The following is a 16,659-nucleotide window of genomic DNA, read 5'->3' on the forward strand; positions in this document are numbered from 1 at the left end:
TAATAAAAACTCTTCAGAATTATAAATGGGAGAACTTCCGAAGACACTGACTTTGCTTTCCTGTATAAATGACCTGGTCCTCAGGGTGGATATTACACTTTTTTCTATACAGGGATACTGTTTCTCTTCACATTTCCTTCCAACAATGGTTTCAGTCTGAGAACTTGAATAGAGATGGAAGATTTTGATTCTTCTGTGGTAATATCAAGAAATAGAAGCCATGGGGAGAAAAAAAAAAAAAAAAGAATGAAAAACAGAGAAAAAGAGACAAAACAGAAGGATCAAAGGAGAAAGGTATCATTGTTACATGCCTATAGTATGAAAATGGTGTGACAACTGTGCATTGAAAAGCTCTGAGCATGGACAGGACAGATAGCCCAATACTGACTCCCCATGCTCTACCCTGATGAATAATATCTGTACCTGAGAAGCTTTTGCTGGGTCCGCGGGATGAAAACACACTCAAATATTGAATTTCCACTGCTGATGTTGACCCTGGGTGCAGCAACCTCACAGCAGGGTTCAGAGTAGACCTGCTGAAAATGAAAGCAGTCTGGCAGAGCACAGAGTCAGAAAGGAAAGGTAGCACAGCCTTGGGAAACTGCAAAGGATAACCTCAAACTCAGGACAGCACTCATTTTGGGCAACTGTTATTTTTCCTGTTTGGACGCTGTGACTTGACTGCATGCCATTAACTTACTCTAATTGCCTTTAAGGAGAGTTGTGAGGTGTTTAAGTAAGATTGGAAATAAGGCTGAAAGAAAAAGAACACCAATTTTGGTATGTTGTCTTGGATGGGTTAATGGCACATGCGCCAACATGAGGTTTCAAGGCTCTTTTCATAAAAAAGCTCTTTCTGGAGTGCCAGAGATTGATTGTTCCTCACAACCAGACCCAGTATAAAGGGTGTGCCGATGCTTCTTTTTCTTCACAAGGAGTGAAGAAAACTGAAGGAGTAATGAAGGAGAAGGTTACTCATCTGTTGTGGCTCTGTGACATTTTAAAGCACTGATATGAAAGCAGAAAAGGAGAAGGAACAAGTATTGGGACTGGCAAGTGTCATTCAGGAGGTAAAAACTGCTGCCTAAGCCTTCATTAGGGCAGAGTGCTGCAATGCACAGCTTGTGCACAGGGGTAAGAGCCTTGGCTGCTCTCTGCCTCTGGCATCGAGAATAACAGTGAAGATTTCAGTTTTACAGGTGAGGACTCTTGACACTTGTAGAGAAAACAGAGTCCAAACACAGCCCAGGTGAGCTGATACAGGCAATGCCAACAAAACGTTGATCCAATCCCAGAACAGAGCCCTGAGTTTATACTAGCATAGGAAGAGAACACAACCAGAAAATAATTTAAAGGTAAATCTTAATAAAAAAGACACATGCTTGGTAACTCACACGGTTGTAAATTTGTAAATCTGCCAAACAAAACTGTCCTGTGCTTACTTTTTAGAACCCTGGGTTACAAGTATGTGCAACATGGAAATAAAATTTTAATAGCCCTGGCCCTAGGTTTACAGTGGAAGAACACAAACCACCTAAAAACAACCCAGAAGTGCTGAATTACTTCCTACTTGCTAAGGTAAAAGCAGAGGAGCAGGGGAAGGTGACTTCCCAGCTTTCCAACTGCAAAGCAGGTGGGTGACAAGCCTCTTTTACCTCACCGAGCAGCGTGACATGAACCATGGTGTAGCTACATGGTTTTGCTAACTTGAATGCTCTACAATCTGCCATGAGCTTGTGCCTTATCCCATAGGGCCAGCTTCGTGTTCATTTACTGGCTTAGCTGACAGGGTACAAAAGTGTATCCAGGCAGTTCCCTATTGATTTCTTAGCTGAAAAATGTCAGCAGTAAAACAAAGAAATAAACAAACCAACCAACCAAATTAAAAAACACCTATTTTCACAGTTATTTCTAAGACAAGGTGGTTAAATGGGCTCCAGATCTGACTAAGCATGGAATATTTCGCATCTCAAATCACAAAAATCTTGCTTTGAAATCTTTGCTTCTGGCTTGGGTCTTTCCCAAGCTCCACAAACGCAAAGACTGTGCAGAGGAGGATGTAAGCAGGCTCCATCACAGCTCCTCCTCCCCGATTGAAAGTCATCCCTGAAATGCACAGCTCAAAGCAGCTTGAAGATAATTGCAGAGCTGATGTGCAGAGACCATTGCTTATTATGCTGACCGATCCTAATTAATTATTTCTTTGTGATTGCAACTGCCTGTATCCATAAACCGCCGACAGCCTTTATATTTTTGTATTATGAGCTCTGGGTAAAGGTCTCTTCTGTGTTTTAAAGTGCCTAGCACAATTGCCTCTCGTATATGATCAGGGATCCCTAATGGTAATTGAAAACTGTAATTGAAAAGGTAATTGAAAATATGAACAAAAAGCAGCTTATTGCATTTGCTAGATTAATGAAGAGCACACCAACGGGCAAAACATCCTATTAGGGCGAAGCACACCTCCTGCTAAATAACAAAGGGAGAAGTGGGCTATGCACAGGAGGATTCAGAAAAGAAGAATGCCAACATTAATTTCGCACGCACCTTCCATGAAACCACACTGCTGAACCTTTCAAAGCTGTAATGCCTCAAACCCCAGCATCTATCAGGCAGGTTTGCCTGGCCTATTTCCTCTGCTCGGTAAGAAAGGGAAAAGTGGCCCACAGTCACCCTAGCAACAGCCAGAGCTGGCACAGGAGATGGGAGGCTCCATTTCTGCACAGAAATGAACACAGACACTCTGCAAACTTCAGTGATCTTGCCCAAATGTTAGCTGGATGCTGTGGTGAAGAGCATTCTTTGGTTACCCAAAGCTGGCACACAGGGACAAAGAATAAAAGGACTGGGATGCTGCCTAAGATCAAAGGTCCAACCAAAGCACCAGACAAGCCTTTGAGCTGGTGAACGTCTCCCTAGGGAAAAGAAGTCCTGGAAATAAAGCGTGCACAGACTGATCTTTCCATTGCCACAAAGCAGCTGTTGAGATTTCCCTTGACATGGGTGGTGCCTCTTGCCACAAGTCAAGGGTTCCCGTGTGCCTCTGCACTGGTGCAAGGTCCTGCACTTTGCTCAGCTGCTCCTATCACAGCAAGCAATACAGGCAGCTTTGGTTAATTCACCCATCAAATCCTTCCCACCGTCTTCTTTGGCATGTCTGTAGCAAACCTTTGTCCAATTGAGTTTATCCATAACTTCATGATACAGAAATATTCACTTAGTAAATGCTGAAATGGGAGCCTCATTGGCACCAGAGGATAAGACCTCTTGCAAAAACCAAATGAGCCACTGATGCTTCTGGTTCAGATAAGTTCCATTTCATTAGCACAGGAGCTTCAGGTGAAGCAGCTGTAGATAATGGAGACACTGCTTTTTAATTTATGAGAGTTTACTTTATACTGCGTTAAGTCCTAATACCACCATTGACCAGACTGTTTTCTGTACAAGTGACACCACTTCCTGAATCTCTTCCCCAAATAAATGTTCATATCATACTTGTTGTGTTTTTTTTTCTAATCTCTCTTGCACAATAATCTTTTCTTCAAACGCATGATGCACCCCCAACTGCCAGCCTCCAAAACAAAAACATTTATCTTCCACCTAACTTCTTTTACATCAATGTTACTGCTGCTCTCACACTGTCTGACCACACCGACCACAAAAATCCCACACGAAATGGAAAGCTAAATACTGCTACTTGTGAAGCTGCATCAATATAATTTGCCTTGGAAGCAGAAAAGAGAAAGAGAGAGACAGTCCTGTCTCCTGAACTTTTGTGTCTGTGCTGGGATGATAATACATCCTTGTTCTGACAAATTACCAGTGTTGAAATACAACTGTAATCCCCACATATTGTGGGGATTGTATAGCCTTGGTCAGCAAGACAGCAAGGTGACCACACAGCGTGACAAACTATAGCTGCCATACGACTGAACATTACTTGTGCAAACAGCTAATTTAGTAAAAATGAAGACTTAGAAAATTAACGTTACCTTTGTTTTTAAAATATGTGGCAGACACACCAAGTTGTTAACAGATCAAAACCTAATGAGAAATATTTTGCCTACTTGTGCCTTGCCTTCTGAACTTACTTGCCAAATAAGCATGCTTAAGAGGCAAACCCAAACCATCACCCAAAACTGTGATGTGAGGGGAAAAGCACACACCTGGGGTAACCAGTCAAATTCAATACACATTTACTATTTGTGGAAAAAGTCAATCGGCTGGATTTTGCCTTCCAATCATTTCAAGAACTATGCCTGCCAGTGGGAAGCCAGCAGTGTATTTAAACAACAAAGTTTAGGAAAAAGCTGAGCTGAATTCTCTTTTTCTCAGTTGTGTGCACACACACAGAGCAGATGGAGAAAAGTCAGCAAGCTCCCTGCTAGTCACATCAGCTCAGGAGCCAGACATTACGAATACTGTCTGATCCAGCTCTCGCTGAAATCAATAAAAGCTCTCCACTGAAGACCATGGGAGACAGAAAATAACACTCTCCATGCATGGAGAGTGTGTGAATGAAGAAAAACCGACAGCTTTCTTCCCCTCTGATTTTCATGGTGCTTAAAGATCCGGATTATAAAATGCAATTACTCATCTATGAATTCTTGATCTGCTTACTTGGCATAAATAATACTCTAGACTGTGTGTGTACCAGGGAAAGGCATCCTCTTGCCCTTTGATGAGCGCTGTAGATACAGGATGTCCTACAACTAAGAATGGGTAGATAGAGGACTGAAAATTCACTACTTGAAATTGCTTTAAAAAATGCCATTTTGCTTTGGTGGGAAAGAAAACTAATCCAGATACTACGATTCATCTTTTATCAGTAGGATAACCTGAAATTCAGCTAGCATAAACAGAAAGACTGCGACACTCGCTAGAGCATCTATCGCCTTGGAAATCAACAAAAAGCTTCATTGGATTTGTTCTCAATTGCGTCCTTGGCATCAGCGCACAATAAGCATTCAATTATTTCCACATGCCCCAGCTCTAATGACATTCATCATTACAGATTCATTTGGTTGCAGGACCCATGCACATTGGCCAAGCCGTATTTACAGATTTTGTTCTCGTTTTGCCTTGCATTCATATGACCTCTAATATTTATGATTTTACACATGGCTTGTATTTCGGTCACGAATCTCCAATCAGTTTAATTTATATGCTGCTTCTAGACATAGATCCAAGAAGAGAAGGAACGAGGGCTTTATTGTGTCAGTGTGAGCTCCATCATAACATTGGGTTGACGTTAATAAACAGAAACAGTCAGGAAAACAGGAAGATGAGATTTTGTTTCCAAAAAGACTCAAAGTTATACTCACTGCTGGTAGAGGACATGCGGCTGTACTCAGACCTGCAAGACAAAGACTTCAGTTAAATGGGGCTCTACCGTATTACATCTAACAGAGATAACAAAAAAAGGTACCAAAACTAATTCACACTGCATAGTAAATTAAAGTCCATTTAGTATGCTTATTTATTTATTTATTTAATGTTGAGGAAGGCAATAACTGGAACGAGTTTTGAACGTGGCCTCAGAAAAACTGGCATCTTGTGCAAATTTTGAAAACATTTATGTAGGCTAAGTAAAGCAATGAGGGTTTTCTTCCTAGGGATGACAGTGGCTGGTAATGCTGCCTCACTTCAGGCATAAAAATAAAGCTCAGAGGCTCTCTATAAGAAAAGAAAAAGGCCGCTTCAGACAAAGATTAGGAGCAGAAGTCGACTAGATTTTGACCTTGTTCCTCTTCTTTCTTGTCTTACATCATCTAAAAGCTGTTTTGCAGATGTCTTTTTTAATTTATTTTATTTTAAGAGAACTCTATTCACAAAATTTTTATTGTTCTTTGGACAGAAGTGGCAGGAAAGGCCCCAAAAGAGAGGACTGAAAGGTAAACATTTAGATTACAAAGTGTTTTTTGCTTGTTTGTTTGTTTGTTTTAGAAAATCATTTTCCTCTTCAAGACATCTCTCAGCAAAAACACGGGCTAGAGCTTCTACTTCAGCTCATATTGGGTTATCTATGAGAGCTGAGGAGTTTTGAGCACTACTGCAGTTAATTTTGCAGTTGCACATAACCCCAAACTTCTGAAAGCCCTGTTAGGGCTGATTAAAACTCATAAACGTGGCCCGTTCATGTCCTAAAGATTCAGAAACACTTAAGTAAAACAATGCCAAAATAAAATATACTTTATTTATTTTTAATTCATTTCCATTTCTGAGGCCCTGTGTATGACTTCTGAGTGCTTGATTTGGGTCATTCACAGACCCCCCAGCTCCTTTTTCTCTGATTCCCCCAAACAGACCCCACACACCAGAGCCCTCTGCCACTTTCAACCTCTTGCATATATGCCCTGCAGTGCCCTGAACACAACAGGCAAGCTGTTCACGGAGCCACAACACAGTTCTTGGTTCCAAACCTATTATTATTATATCGTATTATATAAACAATTCCAACAAGTGTGCAGGATTTCTTTAAATCAAAAAAATCTGTGAGCCTTGACTCCTAAGATATTTGTCTGGAAAGAGAGAGCATCTAAGCATATTCTCAGGATACCTTGATACTCTACGATCTCAAGCATCCAAGGGAATAAAGGCTATCACCCTCAACAACTAGAGTGGATGCTTTAGGTTCTGATACGAACTTTTCCTCTGCAGAGGAAACAAAGCAATGACAGTCATCCCCATATTTCATACTCCAGTGCTTAGCACTTGGTGTCCTGGACTGCTTCTTTAGGTGAGGAAGAGCACGAGGAACAACCCCCATCTCTTTTTGCCCATCCTGCTGGACCACTGAAAGGTGACACCACCTGAATTTCTTACAATACCTGTATGTGCCTGCTACACAACACCTCCTCCACGAATAAAATGTTCCCCCCCTCAGCCAGACTTCCCCAGGACACTTGTGTAGCAGGGAAAGGTAGAGGTAGCGATGGCATGGGCAGAGGGAGATGTTCTTCTTCTCTCTTCTTCTGGGCCATCTTCACACCACCAGCCCAGCCCTGAGCAGGCTCTGGGGTAGGCAATCCCAGGGGCTGGTGCTGTATGGGGGCATAAAGCTGCAGGGTATGTTCAGCAAGAGTCGTGTGGGTATCCTTTGGCACCACGCATATTTGTAAGGGTGTTAAAACTGTGTAGCAAGCCACTCTTCACAAGCCCAGAGGCAAGCAATACACACCCAGCTGCCTCCAAGCATCCCAAGCAAGGATTCATTTGGTCTGCACTTCTGTTTGAAAACAGCCCCGGGCTTTCCTTGCCTGTATCTGTGTTCAGCAGTTGGCAGCTAATTCCAACGGGTCTGCATTGCTTGTGCTTCAGATAGGAGCGAGGCAACGTTTCGTCTTTTGCTTACTGCAAATAGAAGCAGCTTTCTATTACTCCACACTGTTATTTTATTATCCCAGAGGGCTGCAGGCATATTACAGGGCATGGAGAATTAATGAGTCCTGAACCAAGGAAGTGTCACTCGGCATACAGGCGGGGCATGAAAAATGAGACAAGAAGAAAAATAAAATGATGGGGAGTGTAAAGGGAGGAGACAACAGCGTGCTCAGAGACTAATTGCACAGACGCATTTTAATAGGCTTTAGAAATCTATTGTTTGTTGTTTTTTTTGTAATTCTAATATGGTTCAAATTAATATTTAATTCATGTTTGTTGCATAACTGACATACACAGAATTAAAATAAAAAAAAAAAAAAGGATAATTAAGCTTAAAGGCTTACGTTAACCTCAGATGCTGAAATAAGGACTGCACTCTCCCTGAGCTCTGTCTATAAGGATAAGGAGAGGTCTGAAGTGTGTCTCTCCCTTGCTGTTGTTTAGAGATGAAGCCTACAGAAACCACACTGCTATTGTAAGACCTTTGGCTAAATACCTAAAACCAAATGGGATGAATATGAGCCTCTCTGTGTACTCTGAGTGCCAACCTGCATCACCTCTTGTCCTTCTTCTGACTCCTTCCATTGAACTTCTTTCGTCTTGAATCTACTAGTCCTTAAGAACAAAAATGACAATTAGGAAAATCCTTAATATTTTCAGCACGTTAGCACAAACCATGCAGATTCATGGCGTGCAATGGTAAGTGGTTTACAAAGTAGGAGAAAAAAAAAAAAGGATGTTTTTCCTTATAGTCATCCTTGCAGGATACTGAATTCTAAACTAAGTACAGAAATAAACAACTCCTGGGTTATGTAGACTCTTGACATCAAGCAAGTTTGTTTCCTCCCATTCTTTCCATCCCTGTTTTAAACATCCTGAGCATCAGCTCCTATCAGTTCCCCTGGGAGACGATTCTCCCATTAGGATAATTCAGGACTCTCTGGCTCTAATGGTGAAAGACTGGGGCCATGCTGCTCAGAGGCTCCCAGCCAATTACTTGGTTTTCCAGCCAGCAATTTCCTCCGTGCTACCGACAGATATTACAGTACAGATAAAAGGAAAGAGACGTTCAGGAGAGAAACTGAACAAATGGGGGGCTGTTCCCTTTATGGGCGCATAATGAGAGAAAAAAACGATCATAAGGGGTATCGGAGCAGTGGGAGGTACTGGAAATTAGGGCAAGGAATTTGTGCTTTAACGGTCAGCCCACCAGCAAAGAGGAGCTGTGAGCATGTCAAGAGGCATTAAAGCAGGAATGCAGAAGCTTGAGATAAATGTGGGACCTAGATTCCCACTAGAGCTGTTGCAGGATCAGGACGGTGCATTATCGGAGAGCCTTAGTCAATCACAAGCACAAAGGATCCTGAGCAGTCCTCTGAGATCAGCCTGCATTATTCATTGATGATGATTAATACAGAGCCTCAAAATACCCAAGAGGGGGAAACAGCTCACTCGATACGAGTAGCTGCTAGCACAACTTGCAATTTCTGAGTACAATACATAAAGACACCCTAAACCCATCTCTTTATGGAAGAAGCACTGCTGTGTGAGGTCTCTGAATCACAAAAACAACCCAGGTACTTCAGCATCTCCCTCTGCTTGGGTTACTAGGGTCTGATGATCAGCCGTGGCGCAGCATCTCATTAGCAGTGCCACATCGGTGACATCTAGGGTAATAAATGTGATCAGGATAACTATGTGGGACTGAGGCCAACTGAGGTGAAACAATCTGCACCTGTACCATTAAAACCGCTTCCTTCCAAAAACAGCCTGGCAAGAAACAACATTAAGTCCTCCACAAAAAGTCACTACTATGTATAGGTTACTAGCTCTTCTGTTGTCTACTCCCTTAGCTTGCTTAGGACCAGTGGTATTGTACCTGATGTACTCACATTTTCCCCTGTCTTCTCTGCCTACAGTTGTTTCATATTTCACTGTTTCATATAAGAGCTGTATTGAGCAGCTTCTTTGCCTTCCCTCCCCCAGAAAGCCCTCCACAGGGCACACAGGAGGATTTTAGAGCAGTTAGAGCACAACGTGTGAGACAGATTTAGGTTTGTAGCTCTGCCTTGGGCTTCTTCTCACCGAATTCCTGTGGGTCAGATTGCAATCTGCTTCACTAATATCAATCCGACACAAACCCATTACCTTCGCTGTACTTCTACTTGTGTAATCAAGACAACTGCAACGAAATAACTCAGGGAAAGCTCATCTCAAAACACCTTGCTCTGGATTCCCAGCAGAGTGATGAAGTCGGAGGATGGATTCCCACAGCCCAGCTGTCACCACCACACTCAAGAGCTTATTCCCCATACCTAGATTTGAGGCTGAACATCGCAGACATCACTACTGTCATCCCCATTGTTGTTGTATCAGGATGAAGTGTTGCTTCTGACCTTCCACAAGGCACCTGATGAGGTGGGACCGTGGTGTTTTGGTTAGCACCTCCGCCTTGGCACCCCATTCACCACACCGTGCTCCCAGGGGGGTGGATGCACCAGGATGCTGATAGCACACACCTGCCTCCATGTAGCGTCCCCTCCTGGGGTCCTGTTCCTCTCAGCCACAAACAGCTGACAGAAAGCTCATTCCTGCTGAGACCTAACCATCGTGGTTATCAGTCAAAAGGGATTTACAGTCTGTTTCAATCTTGCTTTCAGCGCCCAGCCCTAGTGCAACACACCAGTAGGTCTGCCTACCCAAAGGTTCAATGAAACAGCTTCACTCCAATGGTCAAATCTGATCAGAAAGGGCTCCTCAGTCCCAATTCATGACCAAAAAAATCAACTTTATGTTGTTTGAACGACAAATCATAGATAAATTGTATAGCTTGAGGTGTCTAGAATGACGTATATCTAGGAAGTGAAAGTTTCAAGGAAAAAAAAAAAGGGAAAAATGAAAAAAGCCCCAAGGTTAAAAAAAAAATAAAAATAACAACCTCAAAATAGGTTTCAGCTTCAGTGATTTGTATTCCTGAGAGTTTCGCATAAATGAATGAAATCTGTGACAAGCGATGACTTGTCATACTGCAGGACTACCACACAGATGACAAAGTCATAAGTGTTGGAACCCTTTAAGCTAGAAGCATATGACAATGACATGGAAACAACATCTCCTCACCCCAGACAAATGGCTCGTCTACTCATTTCATAATCTAAGCAGCCCAATCTGACTGAGGAGATGTGTACTACAATATTCTTAATACTTGTAAGTGGGGTACACCCTCTTTTTTAAAAAGCTGTCCTGTGTCCCATTAACAACTGTATTTTCTGAGTCTCACACAGGTTACAGAATTGCAACAAACAAGAAAAGGAGTTTTTATCTGCTTAACAGATAAGTAAAAGGAGGCTCAAAGAGTTTGTGACTTAGCCAGGGTCACGCATGCAGCTAAGGACAGAGCCACAAGGAAAAATAATGAATGTGTATAGCACAACCAAGAAGTTTTGACAATCTTTGTAGAAATTAATTTGGGGAAGATAGCCACAGGGAGGAGACAAAAAGGACGGATTAAATCCCCCACATAATAACTACAACTAAATAGTAGTGGATTTTGCTAAATACACATTAAAAATAGTTGCTGTGTGATACAGTGTCCTAACCCTATGCAATTTTTTGTTTCTCTGTTTTGAAAGGGATTTCTCCATACACCTTTGAACTTTCCTTGGCAGTTTACTGCTACCAAAAAATATATAGTTTTCCTTCTTCCTAGAATTCATCAAATACTCAGCATTGAACTACTAGTGGATATGGTTTGCATCATTAATAAAATGTTAATATTGAGGTTTTTAACTTATACAGAAAAAAACCACCCTTCTACTTCAATACTTCTGTGTATTGAGAAGGGAAGATTTCAAGTCTTCAGTTGCTCAAAAAAAAGATGAATAAAATTTTTGAAGTACATGAGGAAAGGCTCAAATTGCAAATTCAAGTCATTTAAGTTGAAAGTTATAACTTGTCAAAACTTTAAATGACTTTTAAGTGAGGAAGGCAAAAAATGAAGGGCTTAGGCAAAGTTTGACACTGTTAGCAAGCTAATGATTAGAGTGTGAACCTCTTAAGGCATCGTCTCTTAGAGATGTCTAAGGGAACATGTGCAGTTCTGCTGGGAATTGTCACAAATAGTGAAATCATCATTAATGACAGCTATCTCACTGAACTGTTATGTTCAGTTAAGGCACATACTATTAATAAAAAGGAGGAAGAATTCCTATAGAAGCAATCCTCAAATACAGCTAACTGGGCCTAACAAAAATCTAGGAATCAAAAATTTAAGACTTTAGGTCTGAGAAACTACCACTTTTCTACATTCATTATGCTTCCCTCTGGATATCAGTCTTCAATGAATTCAACCAATGCTTCTCCACTGGCATCAGTGACAGCAAGAACCTGTCTCATTGCTTCAATTCGGTGTGCCCAACAACTTCTACATTTGTTTTAGTTTGCCACTTTGGGTGTTTCAGACGCCCCCCAAACTTAGCTCTGCTATTCTGAGTAAGGATAGTGAAATAACAGCATTTGCGTGGCTTGTAAAACCAAGGAAATTCAACAATGCACTTTTCTACAACTCGTTTTAAGCAGCTTAGTATGATTTTTTTTTCTAGCCTTTTTGCTTTTTGCTATGATTGATCTACAGTTTTAAACATAAGTAATTTTCCTCCTTTTAAATAATTTCTTCTACTTGTCTTCCACTGTGTTGGCTTTCTAATCAATGTCCACCTCCCCTCCCCAAAAGACCATTTTCTTCCTAAAATTTCTGGTTTTATAGTACCAAAACACTACAAAAAATGTTAGAGCAGAAAACTCTCAGTCTCCCATACTTGTGGGCTAAAAGATTTCAGTAGCAGATGAAATAAGGGTTTTACACAAGAAAGCTCAAAGATACATTCCCCAAGAAGACACACATAGTACAGGCAATGTCTCTTAGACCCAGCATGGTCAAACTCTTTCAAATCTCATTAATAAACAGCCAATATAAACTAATTGGCTTATACGTTCTACTCACTCTATTTAGGTACTTGACAACAACAGCTCAATCCATTCTGATTGGATTCAGTCACTTAAAATACACTGTTTTTGTTCTGCAGCTCTTTGCCAACCCTATTTACCGAGGCAAATGCAGTACGAGGAAGATGTTTTCCAGCAGATTAGGAAAATGAAGGCTTAAAACTGTAACCGAGCTTTCCTGGAGCACAGACCTTCGCCTGCACTTGCAGGTGGGCGCTGCAGCAAAACCGTAAGAAGCAGACGGGGTACTTGATGTACGAGGCTGGCTGGTTGTTACAAACAGCTTCCATGGCACATACTCCACACGCTGTTACGTGCAGTTATCGGGATGACAGCGGCTCGCAGCGCCTGGCTTTACTGCAGGCACTGCATGCTATTGTTCCCTGAGTGACAGAAAGGGAGCACCCGATGTAAACCTCTTACTGAATCACTTTGACACTTGTCTGTCCTTATACTTTCACAGGATGGTGGCTGAACTTCCAAATAGTTCTTTCTTTCTTTCTTTTTTAACCGTTGAATTATTAGAGAAAGAGGCAAACAGCTCAACTCAGCAACGTCTAGGATGGGGCTGAGACAAGGCAAAAAGCAGATCGGCTGGTAAGAAGAAAAGGCAAGTGCTGTGAGCAGTTGGCTTGGTGAGAAAACTGAAATATAAACATTGTGAAAGAGACATACGCAACGTGTTTATCAGACCAAATAGCTGCTAACCAGAGCTAAAAATAATAATCGAAAGGCAGAGACCTATTGCTTTTCCAAATAAACTCCTGTGGTTATCAATTGCCATATGCCCTCGTTAAAGTTCCTCAGACTCTTCTGCTAAGCTTCACCTTCCAGTGTCGGGCCGGTGACAGGGACACTTTGTAAAATCCTCAGCCTTAACACCTCACCAACACCAGACGTAAGGGGCTGTCGTGCTCATCACTGAGATCTGAAGGCTAACATCACCAGCTGGGGCAAATCCTTCCCCGCATCCCTCCCAAGGAAATGCAGATTTCTCTATTCTGGGTAAGCACAGCAAATTGAGAGTGACTTGACCCATCGAGGATGTTTTGAGCTTTGAACCAGCCATGAATTCAGTGATTAGTTAGTCTTCCTTTCACCCACATCCCCTAAAGATGTTATCCCAAGAGCTAGAAAGAAGACACAGATTTTTTTCCGTCCCATGAAACATTTTAAAACTTTCACCGCCAGGTGTGTCTGCAATACTACAACTATGTAAGGTGATGGAGAAAGCCCTCAGCTTCTCAGAGCACAGAAGAGTTAAAAAAAAAAAAGAAGTAATTTGAATTAATAGTTGGTAAATGAAAGATAGTCGTATTTCATGCCTGCTTTGTTTGTTTGTTTGTTTGTTTGTTTTTTTAATTTATAGCACTGCAACTTCAGTTTGGGTGCCGTGCACCTGACACCACTTTGCAAAGAGTTAGCTCTACGGTTTTGTTATGCTCTCAGCCTCATGCACCAGCACAGCGCTCTGGCACCCCAGTGGGTGCTGTTATTTACCGGCATCGCTTTGAGAGCAGGATACACCCCTGGGGGTGTGCACACCCTCATGCCCGTGCAAACTAGGGACCAAGTGAGACCCACCAGCCAAGGAGCTGGGACAAATGTAGCTGGAAAGCAGGGAGGGAAGTAGGGAGGGTGGGAGCTGAGCAGGGGATCCCATGGGTGATCCCTGCTCTCTGGAGTCATCCATCCAGCTGGCCAACAGTGCTCGCTGGGGCACGGAGCCAGGTAAAACCATCACTGCCTGACTTTAGCGAGGCACTTACAGGTCGGACGCCTACCGGCCAAGCTGGGGGCACTTTGTATGGTGAGCAACGCGACAACACTAACCCCAAATCTGGGGCACCCACAAATCGAAGCCCATCCTCAACGTGAACTACCCCAGGCTGGGGCAGCACCAAGCCCTCAACAAGTCACCCCCGGGCCCTGCCCGCAGCTTTGTTACCTTCCCCCAAGGTGCACAACGAGGATGATGAGGATGGGAAAGCTTTTTCCCAATCACCCCAAGGAGGTTGGGGTGACCGAGGGCTTTCCCAGCCAGGAGAAATGGACCCCCGGAGCATCCCCCCCCCCCCCGGGCGGTGGGGCTGAAGGACAGAGGGACGGGCACACACTCTCTCTGCCCCCCCCCGAGCCTCTCCCCGCTTCCTTCCCTTCCCAACCCCGTCCCTGCCAGCCCTCCCCCGCTCACCCTCCCGTCTCGGCTCCCGAGTCCCCGCAGTCCTCCTCGCCGCCGGGCTCCTGCTGCTGCTGCTGCTGCTGCTGCTCCATGGCGGCGGCGCCGCGGCTCCGTCCATGCCGCTCCGCTCCTCACCGCTCCGCTGCGGGAGGGAGGCGGCGGCGGCAGGCTCCGCACCGCCCCTGCACGGGGGTCGGGGCCGAGCCTTTCCCTCCCCGGCCCCCCCCTGCACGCAGCCCGGCCTCCTGCCGCTATGGGGGGCTCCCGGGGGCGGCCTCGCAGTTGTGGGTTGAGCCCTGCGGCCTGACGGCGCTTGGGAAGTGACCCCCAGCAGGGTGCCCAGGGCAGGCACCCTGTGGTAATCGCCCAGGGGGAGCCCCCCCAGCCTCTCTGGGCAGCCTGGGCCAGTGCTCAGCCGCCCGCCCAGCACAGAAGTGCTGCCTGGTGCTCAGAGGGAGCCTCCTGCCTGCCCCTTGGTGCCCACTGCCCCTGGCCTGGCGCTGGGCACCCCTGAACAGAGCCTGGCTGCGGCCTCTTTGCCCCCTCCCTGCTTGTGTCTCCACCACATCAGCCTCACACAACGTCAGAATCCGCCTTCCTGTGCCCCCTGAAATCTAGATACCGTATGATAATTACAAAATAAATCTGCCCCAGAACTGAGGAACTTCTCCCACTGATGTGCTGTGGAAAATGTCGGCTTTGATGAATGGGAATTTTCTCTTCAAAAATCTCAAGCAACCGTCTAATTTCTGCCAGCTGCTGGAGGTAGCTATTTGCACAACGTGATCAAAAGTTAAAAGTCAGGGGGTTTTTTGTTTGTTGGTTTGCCTGTTTTTTATACTTTTGTTCCATTGCCTTCCAGGAAAGAAGGAAAAATGGTCAAAATCTCAAAATCAAAAGAATACTTGACAGGACCAGAAGGTAGAAATACATCACACAAGCCAGGAGTAAGACAAGCTAAACTGCTTTAGTTTTCACTAGTACTTGTTTGGCTACGTCTACATTGTACAGCATTGGTGTCCTTTCTTTTAAGACATGTCCATGATTGCCAGTGGCACCGTAAACTGTGTATAACCATACAGTAGCTCAAATCAAAAGCAGCATTTAATATTGTTTAAAAGGCTCATAATGGATGTAGCTCATGCAACAGTTGTCTCTAATAGTTTATGGCCATGGTTGTCTAAAATAATCTGTATCCGGGTGTGAGTGCCGTAAAACGAGAGGGAACAGCCTGGGAACAGCTGCAAAGGTGGTGTCAGCACACTGTAGGAACAACGAGCATTTTCCAAATCCAGCAATGCTTGTCCTGGCACTGGCGAATGCCCACTGCTCTACCAAAGGGTGCCACAGGACTCGAGCACAGTCCTGCAGCCTCTTGGCATCACAGGTTGGTCCAACATGTGTCTCCAGAAGTCTTTAGGAGAGTCTTTCAATCTGTACTACTCATCAACTACTAGAAAAAATCATACTGTTGTATAGGAAACGGTATTTTATCTGCTCTGAATATGACTTGTTTTGCATGCATGACATTTTGAAAGCAGTAAAAATGATTCTTCAGTTTTTATAGAGGATTTCACATAAGTATTTCAATAAATATAATGCTTTAAGTGTGGAACGAGCCCCTTTAATTAGAACCCCTATTCCATCTCTCCCTCAGCGGTTACTAAAAGGTAGTTTGGACAAATTTGTAGAAAGTGCTCATACAAAACTGTCCTGTGCAGGCACATACAAGTACTGAAGAACTTAAGGAAACAAACTTTTCTGTCCTTCATAACTGATATACTGACATTTAAATCAATGCATTCACTTACACAACACTCCATGCATACAATTTCTTTTAGGATTGAGACCAGAATGCTGCGCTTTCAGCTTGTTAATACTTGAATCATCATATTCAGGTAAAAGGCATTAACGTGTTTACAGACATTGTGTGTGGTTAAATGATTGAGCCAGGGCAAGAGAGTGGCAAACCTGAGAGGAAGCTTCAGTATATCTTAATTTCCAGCTTGAACATGTTTTGGGAGCAGCTAGATATTTATTATCCAGCAACTGCAGTGGTGATGGGAGACCCTGAACCCCCGAAGGGCCTA

General features: G+C 43.6%; 1 protein-coding gene across 3 annotated transcripts in view; it reads right to left on the reverse strand.

The window, feature by feature from the left end:
* Nucleotides 1-15,126, reverse strand: part of FAM124A (family with sequence similarity 124 member A) — a 41,316-nt gene extending 26,190 nt beyond the window's left edge. For 2 of the 3 annotated variants that reach the window (XM_068674140.1, XM_068674130.1), the window contains exons 1-2: nucleotides 14,582-15,126; nucleotides 5,325-5,356 (exon numbers count right to left, since the gene is read on the reverse strand). In XM_068674140.1, the coding sequence (XP_068530241.1) occupies nucleotides 5,325-5,356; nucleotides 14,582-14,661 (112 nt within the window). In that variant the 5' untranslated portion in view covers nucleotides 14,662-15,126. The remainder of the gene's footprint in view (nucleotides 1-5,324; nucleotides 5,357-14,581) is intronic. The other variant, XM_068674119.1, reaches the window with a different exon arrangement.
* Between the last annotated feature and the right edge of the window lie 1,533 nt (nucleotides 15,127-16,659).

The sequence above is a fragment of the Anas acuta genome, chromosome 1 (genome assembly GCF_963932015.1).
Source record: "Anas acuta chromosome 1, bAnaAcu1.1, whole genome shotgun sequence".
NCBI lineage: Eukaryota > Metazoa > Chordata > Aves > Anseriformes > Anatidae > Anas > Anas acuta.